This window comes from Asparagus officinalis, chromosome 7 (assembly GCF_001876935.1).
Source record: "Asparagus officinalis chromosome 7, Aspof.V1, whole genome shotgun sequence".
Classification (NCBI taxonomy): Eukaryota; Viridiplantae; Streptophyta; class Magnoliopsida; order Asparagales; family Asparagaceae; genus Asparagus; species Asparagus officinalis.
This window is the reverse complement of record NC_033800.1, coordinates 75,441,093-75,461,741: the sequence shown is the minus strand read 5'-3', so window position 1 is coordinate 75,461,741 and position 20,649 is coordinate 75,441,093. Positions and strand designations below refer to the sequence as shown.

The window sequence follows — 20,649 nt, the reverse complement described above, 5'->3', positions numbered from 1 at the left end:
CATATTGCATGGTCTAGCTACTTTCAGCGTAGATTGTTTGGAAATGGTTTACACATATTGCATTCCTAAATCAAGATAAATGTTTTTTTCTAATAAAAGTAAAAATAAAACAAAGTAGGAATCAACAAGGAGAAGGATAATCAAAGCTGACCCTTCAAACTTCTCCGTATACAAGGAGAAGTAACAAAATGAATTTGGATCATCACTACCAAAAAGTACTGCAGAGTATTGCTCCTAATCCCAACCTCTTGATCCTAGCGACTTAACGGTTTTCATTCTTTCTCAAACTGTGTGTGACAAACCTTGCAAAATTAAACTGGGGTCACTCCTAATCCAAGTTTATCCGAAACCAAATCAAGTTTAAACCAAGCAGGATTGGTCCAACATAGAACCAGTTAAATGCTACTTTTTGGCCTAAGAAAAGCCGGAACAATAATAAGACTGTTTCCCGGAATAAATAAAAATTTTCTCCAAATAAGGTCAAGATGAAACTTGGCCCCATTCTGAGAGTTTGCCAAACACGGTATTAGAGTATTTAAATAATTCCTGCTTTTAACCCAAAAAGAATTACAACATTCAATCAAACAATAGATGGCTACGACTAAAGCAGTAATTTCTCCAGCAATTCTTGATCTCAGAAAGGGTCTAAATTTCCTCAAAATGAAAGACAAAATGGAAGTGAAGTCCTCAGTTTCTTTCAACATCAAGGAAATAAGAACAGAGGGGACACCATTTCCATAATGGCCGGTAACTTTGACTCTATTTCCCCCTGTTACCTGTTGACCCCTGAAGTAGTAGAGTAGTACAAATTAGAGAGAGGAATCCAGTGTCTCTCAACACCATTTAAGCATTCCTTAAGCTGCTCAATCACTCGCTAAAAAGACAATCTCCTCTCAGCTCAGATACGTATATGACAAGCACGTTAAACAGTTCCGCCGGTGCAAGTAAACTTACTGTGTATATAAGCCATGCTGTGCCCATCTCTCATCTGAATGCAATCAGTAATTCTAAGACTTAAGACCACTTTCATCTTCCAGCAAATGGCACAAGTGAGCATATTTTTCTTAAAATTTTATTCTTTTATACTGATAAATTCTCAGATCATATAATATTTTCTGTTAATTAACATTCTCCTCAGCAGAAGGTGGTGCTAAAAGTTCTGGCAATGAATGATGAGAAGACTAAGCAGAAAGCCATAGAAGCTGCCGCCGATGTATACGGTAATAATCTCATCTTTAGCTACTTTTTTGCCCTGTATTCTCTATTCTTTGAGCTTTAGTTGTTGAACTCTGATGTTGCTCATATGGGTATAGGAGTTTGTTCATTATATTATCATAAGAACTACAAAACATAGAATTTTGAATATGGGAACAGGGAAAACTTTATCATATCTAGATCCACAGAAGAAGCCAATGGTTTTATTCAGTCATAGGATAAGCCAGAGAATAATTTGGTTGGTCCGCAAGCATCACACGTAACTAAGGAACATGGATGTCAATGTTTGTACAGTGACAGCAAAGCTTGCAATTTTATTCTTTTGTTTCTTATCGTGATCGAACTCCGTCATTTACAAATATAATAATCTAATTTTGGTGGCTTAATTAGATTTTACTTTTTTTTTAAATTTTATTGTTGCAGGGGTTGATTCAATTGCTGCTGATCTCAAGGAGCAGAGGGTGACTGTAATTGGAGAGATGGATGCAGTTGCAGTTGCAAAGAAGCTGAAGAAACTTGGAAAGATCGATATAATTACAGTTGGGCCAGCCAAGGAAGAGAAGAAAGAAGAGAACAAAGAGGAGAAGAAAGAAGAAAAGAAAGAGGAGAAGAAAGAAGAGAAGAAGGAAGAAAAAAAGTAGAAAAATATCATACTCCATAGGCATATACTGTAGAGGCTTTAGCTCCCATAAATTGAGAACAAATGTGAGAGATTGTACAAATAAAGCAAAAGAATTGAAAATATGTATTATTTAATGCTCAACATTTCCTTTATATATTCCATCAAAGGTGAACCATTTCTCTACATATTAGATTAAAGGATTAACTACATTCCGGTACCTTGAGGTACAGCGTATGGTGTACTAACTCATATCCGATTCATATCCATTTGTTGAATATCCGTTTCATATCCGTGATCGTATCCGATCCGATTCTCAAATTTCCGAACCGTATCCGTTTCCGATGAGTGCGGATATGGTTAAGGTTTTTTCTTACCGAAGATAATCCGTATCCGTACCCGTTTATAGAAAGCGGATATGTATACGGTAAGTGTCATATCCGAACCGTATCCGCTCCGTTAACACCCCTAATATGTATGCACAAGTAACCTGATATTACTGATTGTAATTATTACATGGGTGCTCTTATAATGTGACAGCAGGTTAACACCATTTGTTTCTGCTGACTTGGGAGTTCTTGTTGTAATTGTTTCACGCTCAACATTTCTCTGCATGTTTGGCTAAATTAGCATTTGAATATGTCGTAATCAGATCCTATCATCTCCATGTCATTCACCTAATTCCATTATCTAAATTTTCAAATATGTCCAAAGCTCTGATGTTTGTTATGGAATCATAGAACAACGACAACTCATACCTATACAGGCAAAAGCGTGCTTCAACAAATCGTATGGCCAACTGGTTGCCAGCTTGAAAAATATTGATCAGCTTACGTACCATAATTTAGTATTGAAAATCGATCGTCATGTCAAAGATTGGCACCATAGTTGACAGAAGTTGATGCCAATTTGAGGCGAGCTTGACATTAGAACAGTGTTTTATCGTTCTACGAGGAATGGTACTAACATAGAGAAAGGATGGTTCTGCTAGCCTGAGATTTCTCCATCGTTAAAATGCTAATCAGAGTGAAATTTGGCGGACGTACATCAGCCTGCACAAAAGAAAAGTACGTCAGCATTTCATATAATGTATGATTGAATCTTTTCTAGAGCAATAATATCATAGGAACGGCTTCAACTATAATAAATGTCAAGCTGGCCGTGAGAATGTGAGATCTCAGGGGATATCGTTTACAAAATAAACAACTGACGCATCAATAGCATGTCAGCATCGACCTTATACAGAGACGAACACTTGGAAAAAGCATTATAATGCTACTCGTGGCTTTCCGCAGGTAAAAATTCATGAAAGTAATGAGCAATTCAAAGAACATAGAAGAGAGGTCAGACCTCATTTCCCACTAAGAATTCTAATCACTCGCCTTGATAAAGTGGATAATGTATACATCACAACTTGCATTACAAAATGGCTGATTACAGAGCGGGCATCAAGATGTGATGTCAATCTAATTCTCATCACATTGAATAATCATCCTACAGGAATTCTGTAGATAGAACGCACATATCCTTGAATCACCCCCACATGGGCGCTAGATATACTGTCAACAATTTCTTCAAGCTTGACATTAATGATCATCAATAGTTCTCGGCAATATCTCCAAGAGGGGCCAGAAATCTGATTCCTGATCAAGATACATTAAGGCTTTGCATATATCTACGAAGAAGGCTTCAGGCTTGACCTGATCAAGTTGTGAATGTCGCTAGATGAAGATAACTTACAAAATCCACTGAAAGAAGAAATTGAGCCGTATGCAGATTCAATAGGTAAGTATGTCCTCTGAAATTATTAAATATAGTGAGGGACAAGAACTCCAGGCAACTGCAAGTTAAACACGTTGCTCAAGTTCAATACTTGATGATGTCTCCCCTAGTCCCCTGAAAATCGATAATTTCTTTCTATCAGGTTCTATCTACATTCTTCAACAACATTTTCATCACCTGATCCTGTTACCCAAAATAAAAAACATAGAAACAGTGAATTTTGGTAAGCAATATTTCTACGCAGGATAAACATGATCATATAGAAAGTAGGGTGTTGGGTATGTGCAATGCACATGCAGTCTTAAAACAATCTAATATGGAAGTTTGTAATTAGTTTGCATGGTTTTATGAAAAAGTATAAAGTGAAATAAAAAAAATTATAGCTGAATGTATATTCTAATTAGTTATGCAAATTAGACAAATCCCAAATCTGACCCTATAGCCAACTGAACTATTTGAATCCACGGTAACCCATAATTGTCGATCACTGCATTTATATAAATGATATTATAGGGGCAATTACAGACCCGACCTAAGATTCTCAACCCCCTCATTTTATTACAATATGGAGAATTTTTTTAAAGAAAGACTCTTTTTGAATGTTTATTAGCAAAATCAACCCTTTTGAGAAAAAAATAGCAAAATCGACTCACATCATTACATCCGCTCAAAATGAGATCGATTTTGCAATAAACATAGCTTTTAAATACATGGGACTAGTAGTGGTGTAATTAGCCGCCCTAATGAATTTTTTCATAAACATGGGACTTGTCCCATGTTTTGCCCCATATAAATCCTGTGACCTAATTTTTCCATTCCCCCTTTTTCTACCGCTGCCCCCAAATTCTTGCCTCTCACCTCTGCGTCACATCTCACCTCCCACCGCCGCCCTGCCTCTTATCTGTCGCCTCCACCCCACCTCTCATCTGTTGCCTTGCCCCGCCTCTCACCTCTAGCCCTCAAATCCCTAGATTTCTTCTGCGACTCCACCAAGCTCGTGGCCACTGGCTCTTGCCTCCACCTTCGACTCCACCAAGACCGTCTATGACAAAACTCACCTCTGCCACCAACTCCGACTTGACCAATCTCTTATAATTTCACCAAAGTCGACGCCTCTTTTAGTTGCTTCGCTTTTCGTCGTTGATCATAGTGAAAATTTTCTATTTTTTAGTATATCTGAAACATGAAATTTTTTTATTGAATTTCTTTGGCAAGCTGTTGGCTGAATTCTGAGGCATTTCAATTTGCTATGTGTTGATTTCTAGTTGTTTTATTACAGGGCTTTTGTTAGTTAGGGAGTAAAGTTTGTGTTCAAGTGGATTTGCAATGTTTTAGGGCTCATGGAGAAGTCGACATTATGATCTATATATGTTTCTTTCTTTTTCTTTGATATCTGTTCTTGATTCACTATTTTGTGTTTCTGAGATAAGCTCTTGATTCACTATTTCGATAAATAAAAAAATTCGATATTATGAATTCCTTGATTAAGAAAATTTCTGTTGGGAGAAAACACACGGGACTAGTAGTCCCGTGTGTTTTTGGGTCTCTGATTAGTCTTTCATTAAGGACCACTAGTCGCATGGGACTACTAGTCCCGTGTTTTTGAATTTCTTTTGTAAAATCGACCACTTTTTGGCCCGTCGTGATGACGTGGCCAAAAAGTGGTCGATTTTGCTAATTTTATGCCAAAAGGGTTGATTTTGCTAATAAACATTCAAAAAGAGTCTATTTTAAAAAATTCTCCTTGTAGTATAGATGAACTCTTATGCTTGACAAATAATGGCATAGACATGATTATCGATATATTTCTAACCCACTCCGCTATCTTGCAACTGAGAATCGCTCAAGATTTGGAGCCTTTGGATGCCAACAGCTGAAGAATGAACTATCTTTAAACTTCTTCAGAGCAGACTGGTATTCACGAGCCATAGCCTGCAAAAGCATGCAAACACTTCACCAACAATATGTAGCGGAAACATATCATCCTCCTACTGAATATAAACATTAATAACACAGCCGCATGAATCATTAAATGATGCCAGAATAAAAATTTCTAGATGCCTCAGCTCAAGGCCACAACTTCCTTATGAAGAAGGAAATAAACAATCCAACACAACGAGTGCATATCATAGTCCTGGATATCAAAGCATATGTAAAAAAAAAAGAAGGGTTAATTGTGGCTAGACCCCCTGTATTATTGCCAAATTGCGATAGACTCTTTGTAGTTTGATTGCTGCTAATATACCCCGTGAATGATTATTTGACACTTTTATCCTCAGAGAAAGAGAATTTTTCTTTTTGACAAGTAGACCTCCTGAGGGTAAAAGAGTAAAAGGGGTCTATCTGAATGAATAGAATTAAAGGGGGTCTATCCACAATTGGGTTATAGTACACTATATGCAATCTACCCAAAAAGAAATGACCTCTTGCAGTTAACAGAAGGAAATTTTACCTTTAACTCATAATAAGAACAATCCTCTACTTGTAATTTAACACACAACTTTTTCTGCAATGATATGAAAGCTTCCAGTAATCTCCGCCTTGAATCAGAAAAAAGATGCGTCTCAGTTTTCTTCTGACATTTAGGCAATTGCATACCATGGGTATTGATAAATGAAGGGTCCACCATAACCAACAATAATATAGATCAAAATTAGAAAATAATGGGAATCATATTCAATACTTGCAAAGAGACGATTCTGTAGATGGGGATAATGCCCCTTTTGCAGAAGTGCCTTGCTTCCTTCCAGTGGTTCCGAGGATAACCTCATGCAACCCAGATGTATTCCAACAGATTGAATAACTGGCGGAAAAGAGAATCAAACAGATTACCTTTTCCCCTTCAGATATTTACTACGCAATTAAACTTATGTTTGTATGTGGAAACTGATTAATATACCCGCATGTTAAAGAGGGAATGTCACTGTGGGATCGATGAAACTCATTTGGCGGAACAGGAGCTTCAAGAACATGTGGCTGCCAATAGCACGATAATTGTTAAATTACAACAGCTTCACAATTTAACAATAATTATGTTATTCAAGTTGCTACAGTGTTCACCTTGTTCGCTTGAATGTGATCTTGTGAGTGGAAAAAAGAAGCCAAACGGTCACAGATAGCTTTTTCTAGATGATCTTTCAAAGAAAAAGCTATAGAAAGATCACAAGGAGATTTCCCTATCGTTATAGAGAATATGTAAACTGGTTCCATGATATGCGAAAGCAGAGCTCCTGTGGCAAACAAAAGAAGAAAAGCTTGATAATGATGAAAACTATAGCTTAAGTGTCAGGATCTTTTGAACCAAAGCAAGTGCACGTCCAAATCAATCCCATCTATATGCGGGTGGGATGCATAAAGTTGAGACTGAATATTTGAAATTTTGCAAATTTGCAATGGGTTCCTTTTATGTTTGCATTCATGACTTCTAATAGACTCAAGAGTCTATTTCTAATAACCCTCCTCAAGAGGAAATTTTCATCATGAAACCTACAGGTTTGTACAAAACAGAGAATCAGAGATGGGCTAGAAAATATATTATTTTCTCACCCATTTTCATTGCTTAACCAAGCAACAGTCCCAGTTTACAAATTTGACTTAACTTTTACACCTGTTATATAAAGAGAACATTGAGGATCGCAGCGATTCAATTGCTCTTTAGAGGTATAGTAGGCCAAGATATTAAGATTTGTTTCAATTTTAAAGAGTTGCAAGACTACATTTAATATTTTGAACATTTATTTACCTACAAAGGATGTGCGTAACTGCAAAAGGAAACAAATGCAGTAATTCAAAAGCTAGGCCCTAGATTAAATAAAACATAGTCAAAGATGATAGTTTACGGTAAAAAGAAAACCTTGAACTCCCACAACACTCCATCGGGTCATCTTGTCAAAGCAGCTCATAGATAATGTTGCATCACCACGCCCAGGCTTCTTCTGAACAGATCCAAACGTATTGGAGTTATAATATAAAGTACGGTCTGCAAAAACATTTTGCCCATTTAAGTCATGCACAGAAGTAATTCACGTTCAACATTTTGCATTAATTAACAAAGCATTAAAATACACTATGATAGAATCGGTACATAAGGTGCTAGGTTAACTGCTTTGCCAATTGATAAGTATATTGTTGCATGATTAGAAAGGTGAAAGTATGAGAAAACCTGGTACGTAGGACAGAAAACGTGGCTCATCATGCATTATCAATCACCATGCATCTATGAGAAAAAAATAGAAGGAAAGTAAACTTTGAAAATCTGCATAAAGTTACTTAGTTAGATGACACTTACAATATAAAATGAATTGAATATGCCATTTGAATAGTTCCATATCATACAGTTATTAAATTATGAATATAGATTGACTTGTGCACAGACAGTTATCAGAACATCCCTTTCGTCAAATGATAGTTTTGTTTAGTGAATCTCTATAGCTGACTTACACTAAAAAAATATCAACGTCCACGAGAAACCATAAAAAACTTATCATCTCAAACAATTAGATTCAAGCGTGCATTATGTATATAATATAATCACGTTCTCCTACTAAATTACTTAGTACAAAATTAATTTCTCAAGCAAGTAAAAGGCATCAATAACACCAAAAGTCTAACACTTATGTCTAACCAGAATCGACATACAAATAACCATAATTGAAAACAAATTAAAGTGAAATATCACCTCCTAGCAGTCCCTCTCCTTTCAAACAAGAATCACTTGCACTCCCCAAAGCTCCACCTACAACAACACAAAGAACTATAAATCATGATTCTCAAAATTCATTTCTTTTCCATTCAAATACATAAAATATCATCGCACCATACATGGAAACTGGGTGATATACAAATGCAGCCGCCACCCTGGCCTCATCACGTACTTCTCTTGCCCATGAATTCCATCATCCAAACAAAGAACCCTCCCTAATCCACCATTTCCCCTCACACGCTCAATCTCCGAATAAAAGAACCTAAACTTCTCAAAATTTAACACAAATCTTCCTTTCGAAACTTAAAAAAGAAAATATCAATTTGCACTTCAATTCCCCCAAAGTTACACCCTTTTTTCAACTGGATACCCTGAAGTTCTATTTTGACAACTTGACACCCCGAAAGTTTTCAAATTGACGTTAGTTCGACAAATTGTTACCAGAGTCAGAGCCCAAACTTTGTTCCCTAAACTCAAAAAAATAAATAAATAAATAAATCTCAGGATATTAAACTAAAATGGGTGCAACTTTGGGGTATTTAAGAGAAATTAAGCGAAAAAATCAGTTGGGCTGCTAAAAAAAAGACCTTAACAGGGATCTTCGAGCAACGATCTCGGCATGCGAATCATTGAGGACGTCGCCTCTAGGGCTGAGAAGGGACTTGCCAATGCACTTGGTTCCAGTTCCCAATGCAACAACTTCGATATCTGGAGAGAAATTGAGGAGAACAAATTAGGGTTTTGGAATTGGGGATTAGGGTTTTGTGAGGGAGTTTACCTTGAGAAGGTGAGGAGATGAGGAACGCAGCTAAGACTGTGGTTTCTTTGCCTTGGGGCTTTCCCTTTTTGGGTAGAGATCTGTAGAGAGAGAGGGCTACGTTTGAGATTTTCTCTCCCCAATTTGGGTTAGTTTCCATGGGAGGAGGAATTGAGAGATGAAATTGAAAAAGAGGGTAGCTTCTCTTAATTTTGGCGCAAATTGGGAAAGATGGGTTTTTTTCGATTATTCCCTTGTCTTTCCATATTTTGAATTAGTCCCTTGCATCATCAAAATTACTATTCGCTTTTGGTTCTCAAGTTATTTTCAAATTAGTCCCTCACATCTTTGAAATTACTAACAAGTACCAACTTCTTAAATCATTTTGAAATTAGTGCCTCAATCAGGAGTAGAAATAGCAATCACTAGGAAATTAGTCCATTTAATCATCAAAATTTCTATTAAGTCCCCTAATTCTTATAAGCAGTTTTAATTTCAAAATAATTTTAAAGTTAAGAGATTAGTCGATCAAATCATCAACCACCCTTCAACTTGATAAATACTTGAAATTAAAAAAGTGCTAATTTACATTTAAATACACTATAATTTTCCCAAGTTTTCACTTATGTAACTTTGCTTTTTTTGGAAGCACTCGTGTACCCTAAAGTTTCAAAAGTTGCACATGAATACCTTATGTTATACGTACATAATAAATTTCCACTACTTTTCTCATGTGACACTCATAAGCTAATTTTAGGATATTTTAACTCTTAATGTATTATTAAATTTACTGTACCATAATTCTATTTTAAACTAATTATATTTTGAAATTGAATTCTCGTAGATTTAGCAACAAATCCAACAAATGCTAAGGGCTAAAAAGTTATAAAATTAGCTTATGGATAAGACCGGGGAAATTTTCAGAACGTTTTCATAACACAATGTATTAAAGTGCATATTAAATTTCATAATTTAGTTCTGCCAAAAATAAGTAAGGGTATATGAGTGCAAACTGGGGAAACTATATGGTCATTAAGTGCTAATTAGCCTAAAAAATTGGAAACTAGACTTTGCTAACTTGCACATTCCTTTAAGAAGCGCATGTTTGACCCAGTTAAAAAGCATATAAATACGCCTCTTCGGGCGCCATTTCCATTTCCCAAAATTTTCAAACCCCTCGTCCTCTAAATTCAGAGGGCGATCCCAAAATTAAACCCTAGAAAAAAAAAACACACACCTGGTTTTCCCCGAAATTTTATCTTTGATCTCGATCTCGAGATCTATCCTTCTTCAAGATCGATGCGAACTCAAAAGGGAGCGGGATCAAGGCAGTTGAGGTGAATACCTAATTTCTCCGTTTTCAGTTGTTATTCTTTTTGTTTTTGTTTTTTCTTTGTTTTGATTCATGCAGTTCTCCAAGTGTTTCTAATTTGGAACTTTTAGAGTGCAAATCTGAGATCCCTATAATATCATAATCACTCAGTGAAACTTTAGCTTTTGATAGAATTGATTCTCACTAATATAATCGCAGTATGATTCTTTAGCATTTTTCTTGCAGTATTTTATACTGAAGCTCACATTAATTATTGTCATGAACCAGAAGGGTTCACATTTATTTAAAATTCTGTACAGTAAGATCATACTTTGTGGAGCTATTTGGAAGGCATTTTATTGATGGCTTATGCTATTAAAAACTAGAAACAATTTTTTATGCCAGTTGAAATATCAATGAACAATGTGCTTATTTATTAATTTTCATTGAAAACCTAGATTCTTGATTAGGTTTTTTGTTGCTTCATTCCATCATGAGATTGACTCAAACATCAGGGGAGCTCCATTGTTTTCGGTAAAAGTTGATTTCTTCATTGCTGAATCTATTACACGTTTATCGATTATAGATTCAAAGTAAAATTAGTCTTTTTATAAGACTTTCTTACACAATGAAAAAAATATAAAAAATACAACTCTCTTCAAACAAACGCAACGGGTGTTTATCGCCCGCTGCTTGCGTGGGATCTTGGCTTGTGACGGGGATGTTGATATCCGTGGACCACCGTCGATCAGATCTGATTGCTGAAAAATCGAGAAGAGCTTCGTTGATTCGTGAAGGAATCAAGAAACCGTAGTGCTTATCTCGGCAACGACGAGATAATTACTCTTCTTAAGATTATCACAACGGGATAATCTTAAGGAACGGACCCGGGGAACTGCAGATCTGACGAGCTCCTCTTCTTTATGCCGACGAACTCGATCAGATCTCTACTCCTCCTCCTCTCTGAAATTCGTGCACTTTTGATCCTCAATCCGGCAGGCCTTCGCCAACGCTCGAGAATTCCAGATCTCAAAAAAAAGGGCTCCAGGGGCTGTATTTATAGGTTTCAAGGAGATCCGGGCGGTTAAAACCGCATAACGGGCTGTTTTTAGGCCTGGAGACACCCCAGGGTGTCTCAGCAAGGCCGACACACCCTTGGGTGTCTCGGCCTTGGCCGAGACACCTTGGGGTGTTTCGCTTGTACCGAGACACCTCGGGGTGTCTCAACTCAGACTGAGACGTTCTTTTCCGTGCACTTGTCCGTTTTCGCCGTAATTTCTTCGTCCGAACTCGGATTTGAGTGATTCAAAGTGCATTGGAAAGCTGACGAAGAGTTCTATAAGCTCTGATGATTAGATCAATGTGGATTAAGCTGGGATAGGAGCGTCGCTTCACCTTTTATAAGCGACGTGGGGCTCCCGATCGGTTAGTATCCTCCTTATTCTGAAACTCCGTTACTTCACGTAGTTCGTCGATTCACTTCAAACGTTCACCGACATCAATCAAGCTTCTGTGAACCAGATAGTGACGTTCATCGTCTTTTCTTAGCGCTGAGCTGTTCATGGAGACCTATAGGCAATTTTCGATGCCTACATCCATAAATTAGGTTGGTTCCATTAAGAGCCAACCTATGTTTATAACGAGGGATCAACACTGGTATCGTTGACTTAGGACATCCCTCATTATATCTCCACGCATAAAAAAATATGAGTCTATGACTCTAGCTAAATGATAAACATCATTAATTCATACTGATCATAAGACGATATAATGAAAGTTTTTTAGCAATGAGATTCATGAAAATTGTGATTATTTTATGATTAAGTATATAGTTTTAGAATAAAATCCTACTCTCATTAAGTGGTTAAGTCATAGGTCTCAACCTATATTATATAAAGAAACTAGATGAAGAAGATGGCAATAAGATCTGCTGTCATGTATTTCATTCACATAAAAACAACTGGTCTTGGTAGCTCCTTGTGGTTGTGGGGACTGCGTGGTTCGATCCAGGGTTGCTGACGGGGCTCCGAAGGAGTTAAACTGCGCTGGGTGACCAGGTTTCCCTTGTCAAAAAAAAAAAAAAAAAAAAAAAACAAAAAAAAAAAAAAAAAAAAAACTGGTCTTTACACAGAAAACATAGCTTTTATAGATAGATAAAAAAAAAAAAAAAAAAAAAAACTGGTCTTTACACAGAAAACATAGCTTTTATAGATAGATGAAAATTTTCCTTGACAAACCTTGTCCTCCTTTACAAGTCTTATCAACCCAATTCTTCCCTATACAGAAAACCTTAACCTCTATAATATTAACAATAGAAGAATATGTGTAAACATAGATGATATGTTTCCATGACAAGTCCTTAAACATATCACCAGATGCTCTCCTATACAGAAAATCCCAATCTGTATAAGAACAAGAGAAGAACTAACTCCTTAAGGAATTTTTAAGAGCCCGAACAGTCATTACAAGCTGCTGTCTTTCACCTTCTACTTCTGCAAATTTGAGGCTCATTTCGGTGTATCTTTCTTGCATTTCTTTCAGTTCAGCTTCCATAGCTTCATTTTTGTCTTTAAGGAATGTCATTTTAGTTAAGATTTCAGCTAGCCGACCTTGATCGCATTCTGTTGACATTAGCTCTTCCTTGGTTTCCTCCAAACTGGTTTTTACACTACTGCAAAGGTCACGTGAACATGAATAAGTTACGTGATCTTATTATATACCTGTATCCTTTTAAACGGAAGTCTAAGTTATTGAAAAGCAATCTGTTTTCCTTTTAACTTGGAGAAAAGACTGTTAGAGGAAACCGTCATATCTAAGCACTTACCTAATAGCCAATTCCTTGTTGCTTCCTCTCGAATTGTGGCTGCCTGCTTTCTCTTCCATTATGGGATGTAATAGAATTTTCCCATCCGCACTTTCTCTATTTAATTTCTCATCTGCAGTCTTGGTTTCCTAAACATTATATGTGGGATTCCAGTCAGGAATATAATTTGGCCATTGTCGCCTCAGGCCTTACAGAAAACTACACAGAGGGCCTTGTTGATTCTACCTGTGACTGAAAAATGCCCAATTGTTTGTCATTAGTTGACATGCTTCTTTTACCCTCAGGAACATCTCTGTTCCTCCTGCAGCAATTGGTTTCCTGCCATTCGAAAGTACGTCAATTAGGATCAGGAAATGCATAGAAGTTACTCTTTTTTACCCACTCTTTGATGTTGTATCATCTACATTTTACTTTTCTAAGACTCTCTTCTTTTGTTCATATAAATAAATTTTAAATTGAGTAAATAAGTGATGGAGAAACCTCATCAATATTTTATGTCAGGATCCATCCTGCAATAGAACTTTTGAAGTCTGAGAAGGTAGACCTACATTTTTTGGCCATGTGGGTTAATCTCATGTAACTAAGGAACACCTTTCAAGGTTTCTCTAGATTGAGAAAGAGTCTAGGCAATGATGCAAGACGATGAGATTTGTTGTGGGGAATCACCTTCGTGTCTAGTCTATCTATGAGGCATAAAATTAGCCAAATAGTAAATACTCTATTATATTTACTATTAGACAATGGTGGATTCTGGACTACTTATTGTACTTTGTTAAAAAAAACCTAATACATCCGAGTGTAGAACTGCAAAACTTATTGATCCTCACTGGCAGAACATAAACTAAGTTTAGCAAGTCTATAAGATTTAGTTCTCACCCCTTGGGCTGTACTTCCACAAAGACCAGCTTTGTATTCATTGATACTCTTTTGCAGTTCTTCTATCCTCTTTAGCATATCCCTCTCTTTCTTCACAAACGAATTCCTTGATTCCTCCATTGTTGTATCCTTCAGCTTTATCTTCCCCTGAAAGCAGGAAAACCAAATACATTAAGGTTAGCACCTATATCTGTTTGCAACAGACAGACACCTAATATTCATGTCAAAGTGCTAACTGTACCTCAAGAACTTTTATTTTCTCACGCAAAGTAGTGACTTCCTTGGAGACTTGAGGTGTGGGGTTATATACGTTATTCTTGTTTCTCATGGCTGTCTTTGTAGTCTCCTGAGAGGATGTGAGTCTTGAATTGCTATCCTTCAGCTTTTTCTCCATATTGATGATTGCATCTTCCTTTTTCTTTAGGTCGTCTCTTAAGCGAAATACCTGCTTCCTTAGGTTTTCCTTTTCAGCCTCATCCTCAAACAATGAATTCTTTAGGTCATTATACTGTGCTCTAAGAGTTGCCAAGTCGGAGCTTAGGGTTCTGATTACTGTCTCTTTTTCATCCTTTCGTTGTCGCAAGTCATCTAGCTCTTTAACTGCCTTTTCCTCCACTTCTCTGATAGAGAAAAGTTCTTTCTTTAGCCTATCTCTTTCCAAATTTATTGTATGTAGTGCCATTTCAGTTTCTTTACTTGATGCCTTCAACTGTTCCAACTCAACCATCCATTTTTTGTTCTTTCCAAACTCCTCAGAAATAAGAACTTTTTCTCTTGATAGCCTTTCCACTTCATCTTTAAGCATCAGTTTTTCTTCTGATAGAGCCTTCTCCCTTGCTTCATTACAGTTCTTTAGATTCTGAAGCTCTTCAGACATAACTTTGAACTCCAGGAGCAGCTTGTCTGCTTCATTTGTTTTAAAAGCAATTAGGTTTAACAAATCTTGAACTTTCATCTGGGACTGATATTGAACTGATGCAAGTTGTTTGTTAGTTTCCTCTAACAATTCCTCCAGTTGGCATTTCTGCAAACGCAATTCACTAGCTTCAGATAATGCTTGAGTAGCTAATTTCTCATTCATCTGAAATGTCATTGACATTTGTGTAGAGAGCCTTTCAAATTCCTCCTGCAGTTGTTCAGCTTTGCTAGCATTGTTCTGTCTTGTCTTCCTCAATGCATCCTCTGCTCGTATAGCCCTTTTCTCCTGCTCAATCTTGGCATGGGCGACATTTTGTAAATCGGCTTTAAATGCTTCAGCCTGTTCCTGAAGCTCATTCTGTAGGTTTCTGATGCAGACCTCAAGGTCACTGATAATAGTCGAGTGTGTACAACATTCATACTGCATCCTTAGCTGTTCTTGCAACCGGTATTGTTCCAGCTTGGAAGTTATTTCATGATTTTCCTGTTTCAGGATCTCATAGTCTAGGGCAAGTTGTTCCATTTGTATTTCTAGGTCTTCACGATCTCTCTTGTATAGCTCTATTTCGCTATTCAGGTCTATAATCTGGTGATCAAGTGAATATGGTATCTTCACATCTCTATGCCCCTTGACTAATTCTTCCAGTGCATATTGTTCACTGTCTTCAGAAGTTGTTTCTAGTAGTTCTTGCTTGCAGTCATAGATATGCAAATCCGAGTTTCTAAATTCTGACAAAACATCACTAGCAGCCGTTCTTTTGGCGGTTTCTGTTCTGCAGTTCGAACAGATTGCCTCTCTATTTTTTTGTTCTAACACTTTCTCGAGATCTTCCACTGCGAGAATCAACTCCGAGTTGGACTCCTGTGTCTTCTCCAATTGTAACCGGAGATTTGCATTTATTCTTTTCTCGTGAGTTAGCTCTTGTTTGGTTTCTTCTAGTATGGACCAGGGACCTTCACCATTAAAATGAGACAGGCTTGAAACTGTCTGAACCATCAGTCTCTTTTGTGAGCCCTTAATTTCTTCGAAGTCTTTTCTAAATGCATCACTCTCCTCTTTTGTACTTCTTAATTCCCTTGCAAGATCTTGCACGCGCTTGGTCTCCTTTACCAATTGTCTCCTTAGTGTCTGTAATTCTAATTTTGATACTTCTCCATTCCCTATCAAAGATACATCGCTTACCCGAGGATCCTCTGATTCTTGCAGCCTTTCTCCTAGCCCAGTATCAGCTGAACTGTTTGTTGATCCATCACTACTTCCCTCAGGACCAGAAGTGATGGACAAACAAGCGACTGACCTATGAAGTTCTCTGTAGTCTGTAACAAAATTAACTGATTTCCTTGTTTCCTTTTGAGGTGATTGGAAGCCACCATAATCCTTATAGCTGCTATACTTTGATCTATTCTCCTTGGCTACATGTTGCTCTGAACTTTTATCAGTACTTGTTGAAGCTGTACTATTGGTGCTGAGAGAATTCCTGAGCTTTCTATTTGATCCAGTAAGCATGTTATTATTCCTGCTACATGGAGACTGCATTTGTTCCTGGTGTATAAAAGGCGAGTCATCAAATCAGCAAGAAACAAATGCAGAATTGTTAGTAAGCGTAGTGAGTGCATAAGCATAAGAAATGTGGTAGAAGTATTGTATCATTCTCTCAGAAGGTTATACTAGAAACTTTAGAATCTTTTCTGTATGTAAGTTCCTGTAGCCATGAAGTTATAGATAGATAGCAGGGAATTTCAGTTTATCAAACAAAAAATTTGATTTGCAGCGATGTAGCATACAGCTTGCCCTTAAAAAAAAAAATCTAACCCACAATAAACTAATTTCTGAATAAGTATTTGGATTCTCAAGTTCAATATGAAAAGTCCACCTTTTTTAAATTGTCTATAGATGGAACTTTTAATTACGGGTCAATTATAAATTACACTCAATTCAAATGATCGGGTAACAAAATCTATTGCCAATATCTCTTCAGTTGAAATCAGTTTACATGATTGGTGTTACTAACCTTCAACTTGAACTGATGATAACATGCGCTTTAATAGACTCTTATGATTCAACATCAGATGATAATAAGGTTTTTGTCATACATATCCATGCAGTCATGCAGATGAAGATTTCAATGACCAAGCTGTTTCAAATTATGTCCATTCATAATGACTACTTAACTAATTACATTGTCATAGTTTGATTTAGACCACAAATCATTATCAGGTTGCAATTCCCTGCACAGGTTATTGTTGAAGATGAGATCCCACTATTATTTGCTCGCATGTTCTCGATACTGAAATTTATAGTGACATTTGTATATTTATATTTGAGGGCTTCTCTTTCTTAGTCATTTACGAGGAGGTATAATATAACATAGGAAAAAGATAAGAAAACTAAGAATTTCTGTTTAAATAGTGGACTTACTTCTATGGAGTTTGTATCTATTTCTGGGGCTCTTCTACCTTCCTCTTCGCCATTACTGTCCAATTGGCCTGATGTCTTCCTTTCTTGTTCTCTGGCATAAGCATCCCCATTTGCATCAGCTTCCCTGATTTGTTTGGCAAACATTTATGAGATAAAGATCTGCATACAAACTTTACCATAAGAAAATCCGAAAAAAGGACGAACAAGGATGTTATTACCTTTTTTGAACATCAGCCTGCACTCTCTGTATGGTAACCTGCATTTTTTATGCTACCTCAATATAGTCTACTGTTTGAGAACAAATTCATAAAAGAGTAAAGGTTCACATGAAATATCTGAACAGCATTTATTTCAGACAATTCGATGGAAGATAAATGTGACGTGTGGTGGTTTGATCTACTTGTGAACAGAGATCCAGTACGAACCTTGTAAATTTAATGATTTTGATAACTAGAAATTACATAGAAATGAACCATATCAATTTAAAAATTGAGAATGCTCACATGCAAGATTGGACCAGTATTGGATGCTTTAAGCGGGAGAGAAACAGTTAAAGGTTTAGAAATCTCAGCATACTCTGACAAATTAATCGTGATCTCCCCAATGACAGCAGCTTTTGCCGATCCCTAAGACAATTTTGATCAAACATTCTTATATTAGGCATACAAAACATGAGCAAAAATCTTATAATGATGTGAAACAGAAACTTTTCTTACAACTGCTGAAACAATGAAGTTGTAGAGTTTGTCATTTATCTTTCCAGTTTTCGGATCTTGGGTGAGTTTGACTGTTTCATACACAGGTTTTCTCCATCGGCAGTTTCCATCCATCACTGTAACTTTCTCGGTTCTCGCAGTTGGCTTGCCTACATCCAGAGGAACCAGAGAAACCATTGCAGTCTCCCACCCCAACTTCATCACCTGTAAATAAAAACCATGATGTCAGAGCTATTAACCTAATGTTGACTATCAGTTTCATGAATGCATTCATAGGATCATCTGCGTTCTGTTCATTTCTCGGAGCTAATAAAAGAACTACTTCGAGATGATAATGTCTTCAAATTCTGGAATTTTACTTGGAATACCTTGGTTGCATGCAGCTCGAATTTGAACACAACTTTGATCTTGCTCTTCTCGCTCCTCCATCTTGCTGCCTTGAACATTGTCGATCAATCCTTCAGTTTCTTATTTGGTCTTGATTCTGGGCTTTCTTGCCATTATCCAATTCAACAATGCTGGTATATTACCATAGGCCATCTATAGAAGACACAACATTATGTCATTAAGGAATGGATATTTTTGTATTTTTCGCAATAGGAGTTAGAAAATGGGTGCCTACGTTACAATAAAAAGAGAGAGGAAAGAGGAGATAGAAATTAGATTCCAGACACATCAAATACCTGTGTTTGTTGGAGTAGGAAAAGAACAAGAGAGCAGCTCTGATTCACTGCTTTGTCGCCTCCATCTTTGGTTATGGGGTTATGAAACAATAAATTTATCGAAAATTAAGAAGCTTCCCTTTGCTTTAAATTTAACAAAAATAAAAGGGGGCACTAGTAAAGTTTGCTAGGGTTATAAAGCTGCTGGTGGATTGCTTAATTTGAGATTCTGAATGATGTAAGAACAAATGCTCACCCCTTGATTCTGACAGAGGTTTAAATTTAGATTTTATTCCCTTTTAGTAAAATAGAAGGCTTCTAGTCACTTTTCAATTTCATGGTTATTGCAGCGTGTTAGTGAGGGATTTGGGGGGAAAGTCATTAATGTGGGGGTACCCGAACATGCTTCCTTAATCAAGGTTGTTCCTGATAGAGGAAAAATTTATTGTGCAGTTGTGGAAACAGTAAAACAGCATTAATTAACATATATATTGATGAAACCAAGAACTGAACTTTGTCTGAGCAGTAAGCATGCAAAAACTGCCTGAGATAGTAAATGACATAAATGAGGCTCTCCGCCATCGAAGAGGTAGGTTCAATTGAAAATTTTGTCATTGAATGTGGCAGTATTCTCTGCCTCTGTTTAATTGGTTAACTTACTGTTTAATGGTACTTATTTCGCAGTTACAAATAACATGAAATGATCCAAGCGGTGGTTAATTGGTTCTCCTGGCCCACACATCGTATGCCCTCACGAGCACCTGTCTCCCAACTGCAACTGCGCTTGGATGCTCATCCTGGCCCCAGGTACTCACTCATACTGGTCACTAGTATCACATATTGGGCATGAGTGGATAAATGCTAGCTGTCTACGTACGCAGTGCAACTTATTGCATTTCTCTTCTGCGGACCATCTTGCATGAGGTTTCTTTTGGTCTGCTGTGTTTGCTTTTGTTCCCTAGATCTTTATTACTCCGAGTCTTAATGCTTAATTGTACTACTAGTCTTAAACCTAAGTGGACGACTAATGATGCTTTCGGACGTTTTACTGCCTTGAAACCGATGACAAGCTCACAGGGTCATGTTTTATTGCTCAGTGAACTGGCCCATGTAAACAGAGATCGCATCATGATCCTCGTTGCATGCCCACGGATCTTGATTTTGGTGCCACCAATTTGGTGAAGTATGTACGTTTCTTTACAACTTTGTTCTACTAGTTAGTTGAAACCTGATCCAATACAGCGAGCGGACCCGAACAAACCTTGCAAATGACACAAATCTGACGGACCAAAAACGGGGGCAGGAAGTTTTGAGTAACCAGATCAATCCTTTGCTTAAACAGGCTGCAGTGAGTTTTTGAGTCTAATATCTTAGTTGAAGCCAGATTATATGTCAGGCGTTCTGATACACCTTAGGGTTGGTCCAACTTTGCGATGCCGAGCTCATCGGCTTGATGATTCGTGTCTAGATATTTGGATCCATACACAACCAAGGCCCTATTGTACTAGTTGGTTACAAAATCTAATTGAATCGGGTTAGATCTGGGTGAAGTAAGAACCTACTTGCAGGTAATGGGTCGGATCCGGATCTGAGGTTTGATAGATGTTTAGGTGCCTTAGATATTCTAGTTCAATGAAGTTGTGTTGGTGATTAACCACCAAACCCTGCTGCGGAGTTCCCAATCTGCTCTAAGCCAGCAGCTCTCTAAATGAGACAGATGTATCCTTCATTTCTGAGTTAAGACAAGTGTTATCCTTGTCTTTGCTTCAACGCACATATTCCCCCCTTTATCCTCACTTTCTTATTGCATTGGAAAATAGCACTTGAACAGTAATCTTTCAGATCTC

At 37.2% G+C, this 20,649-nt stretch overlaps 3 protein-coding genes and 1 long non-coding RNA gene across 8 annotated transcripts in view; 2 read left to right on the top strand and 2 right to left on the bottom strand.

Annotated features, from left to right (window-relative positions):
* On the top strand, positions 752–2,020 carry LOC109848181 (heavy metal-associated isoprenylated plant protein 39-like). Of its 2 annotated transcripts, none has more exons than XM_020417557.1 (3): positions 752–1,049; positions 1,139–1,220; positions 1,639–2,020. In XM_020417557.1, the coding sequence occupies exons 1-3, from the start codon at positions 993–995 to the stop codon at positions 1,854–1,856; spliced, it is 357 nt and encodes a 118-aa protein (XP_020273146.1). In that variant the 5' UTR covers positions 752–992; the 3' UTR covers positions 1,857–2,020. The 2 variants fall into 2 exon arrangements, with proteins under 2 accessions (XP_020273146.1, XP_020273147.1); XM_020417558.1 differs by having other exon boundaries at positions 982–1,049; positions 1,142–1,220.
* LOC109848180 (tRNA-specific adenosine deaminase 1) lies at positions 3,157–9,286 on the bottom strand. 2 transcript variants are annotated; one of them, XM_020417555.1, is made up of 11 exons: positions 9,097–9,286; positions 8,906–9,026; positions 8,438–8,580; positions 8,295–8,351; positions 7,470–7,595; positions 6,677–6,846; positions 6,516–6,592; positions 6,300–6,419; positions 6,069–6,156; positions 5,430–5,548; positions 3,157–3,799 (listed from the first exon to the last, which is right to left on the bottom strand). In XM_020417555.1, exons 1-10 carry the CDS (start codon positions 9,233–9,235, stop codon positions 5,438–5,440), a joined length of 1,152 nt encoding a protein of 383 aa, XP_020273144.1. In that variant the 5' UTR covers positions 9,236–9,286; the 3' UTR covers positions 3,157–3,799; positions 5,430–5,437. The 2 variants fall into 2 exon arrangements, with proteins under 2 accessions (XP_020273144.1, XP_020273145.1); XM_020417556.1 differs by having other exon boundaries at positions 3,189–3,799; positions 5,434–5,548.
* LOC109848160 overlaps positions 10,273–20,649 on the top strand; it is a 24,646-nt gene continuing 14,269 nt past the window's right edge. For both annotated transcript variants that reach the window (XR_002248717.1, XR_002248718.1), the window contains exons 1-2: positions 10,273–10,412; positions 19,487–19,609. This is a non-coding gene — a long non-coding RNA (uncharacterized LOC109848160). The remainder of the gene's footprint in view (positions 10,413–19,486; positions 19,610–20,649) is intronic.
* On the bottom strand, positions 12,572–19,114 carry LOC109848159 (centrosomal protein of 135 kDa-like). Of its 2 annotated transcripts, XM_020417527.1 has the most exons (11): positions 18,824–19,114; positions 18,509–18,680; positions 18,141–18,344; positions 17,928–18,050; positions 17,643–17,680; positions 17,425–17,548; positions 14,329–16,548; positions 14,088–14,234; positions 13,437–13,529; positions 13,212–13,339; positions 12,572–13,058 (listed from the first exon to the last, which is right to left on the bottom strand). In XM_020417527.1, the coding sequence occupies exons 2-11, from the start codon at positions 18,584–18,586 to the stop codon at positions 12,812–12,814; spliced, it is 3,402 nt and encodes a 1,133-aa protein (XP_020273116.1). In that variant the 5' UTR covers positions 18,587–18,680; positions 18,824–19,114; the 3' UTR covers positions 12,572–12,811. The 2 variants fall into 2 exon arrangements, with proteins under 2 accessions (XP_020273116.1, XP_020273117.1); XM_020417528.1 differs by lacking the exons at positions 18,141–18,344; positions 18,509–18,680; positions 18,824–19,114 and having other exon boundaries at positions 17,643–17,712; positions 17,928–17,995.

Bases quoted from the DNA above. Each gene is read 5' to 3' on its own strand.
- LOC109848159 (XM_020417527.1), bottom strand. From the start codon at position 18,586: ATGTTCAAGGCAGCAAGATGGAGGAGCGAGAAGAGCAAGATCAAAGTT. The intron at 18,345-18,508 runs GTATTCCAAGTA...TTTTATTTACAG, and splicing joins TCGAGCTGCATGCAACCAAG to GTGATGAAGTTGGGGTGGGA. The intron at 13,340-13,436 runs GTAGAATCAACA...TATAATGTTTAG, and splicing joins TGGGCATTTTTCAGTCACAG to GAAACCAAGACTGCAGATGA.
- LOC109848181 (XM_020417557.1), top strand. From the start codon at position 993: ATGCAATCAGTAATTCTAAGACTTAAGACCACTTTCATCTTCCAGCAA. The intron at 1,050-1,138 runs GTGAGCATATTT...CATTCTCCTCAG, and splicing joins TCTTCCAGCAAATGGCACAA to CAGAAGGTGGTGCTAAAAGT. The intron at 1,221-1,638 runs GTAATAATCTCA...TTATTGTTGCAG, and splicing joins AGCTGCCGCCGATGTATACG to GGGTTGATTCAATTGCTGCT.
- LOC109848180 (XM_020417555.1), bottom strand. From the start codon at position 9,235: ATGGAAACTAACCCAAATTGGGGAGAGAAAATCTCAAACGTAGCCCTC. The intron at 8,352-8,437 runs GTATGGTGCGAT...GTGTTGTTGTAG, and splicing joins GTATATCACCCAGTTTCCAT to GTGGAGCTTTGGGGAGTGCA. The intron at 7,596-8,294 runs GTGATATTTCAC...ATGTTTTTGCAG, and splicing joins AGGAGAGGGACTGCTAGGAG to ACCGTACTTTATATTATAAC.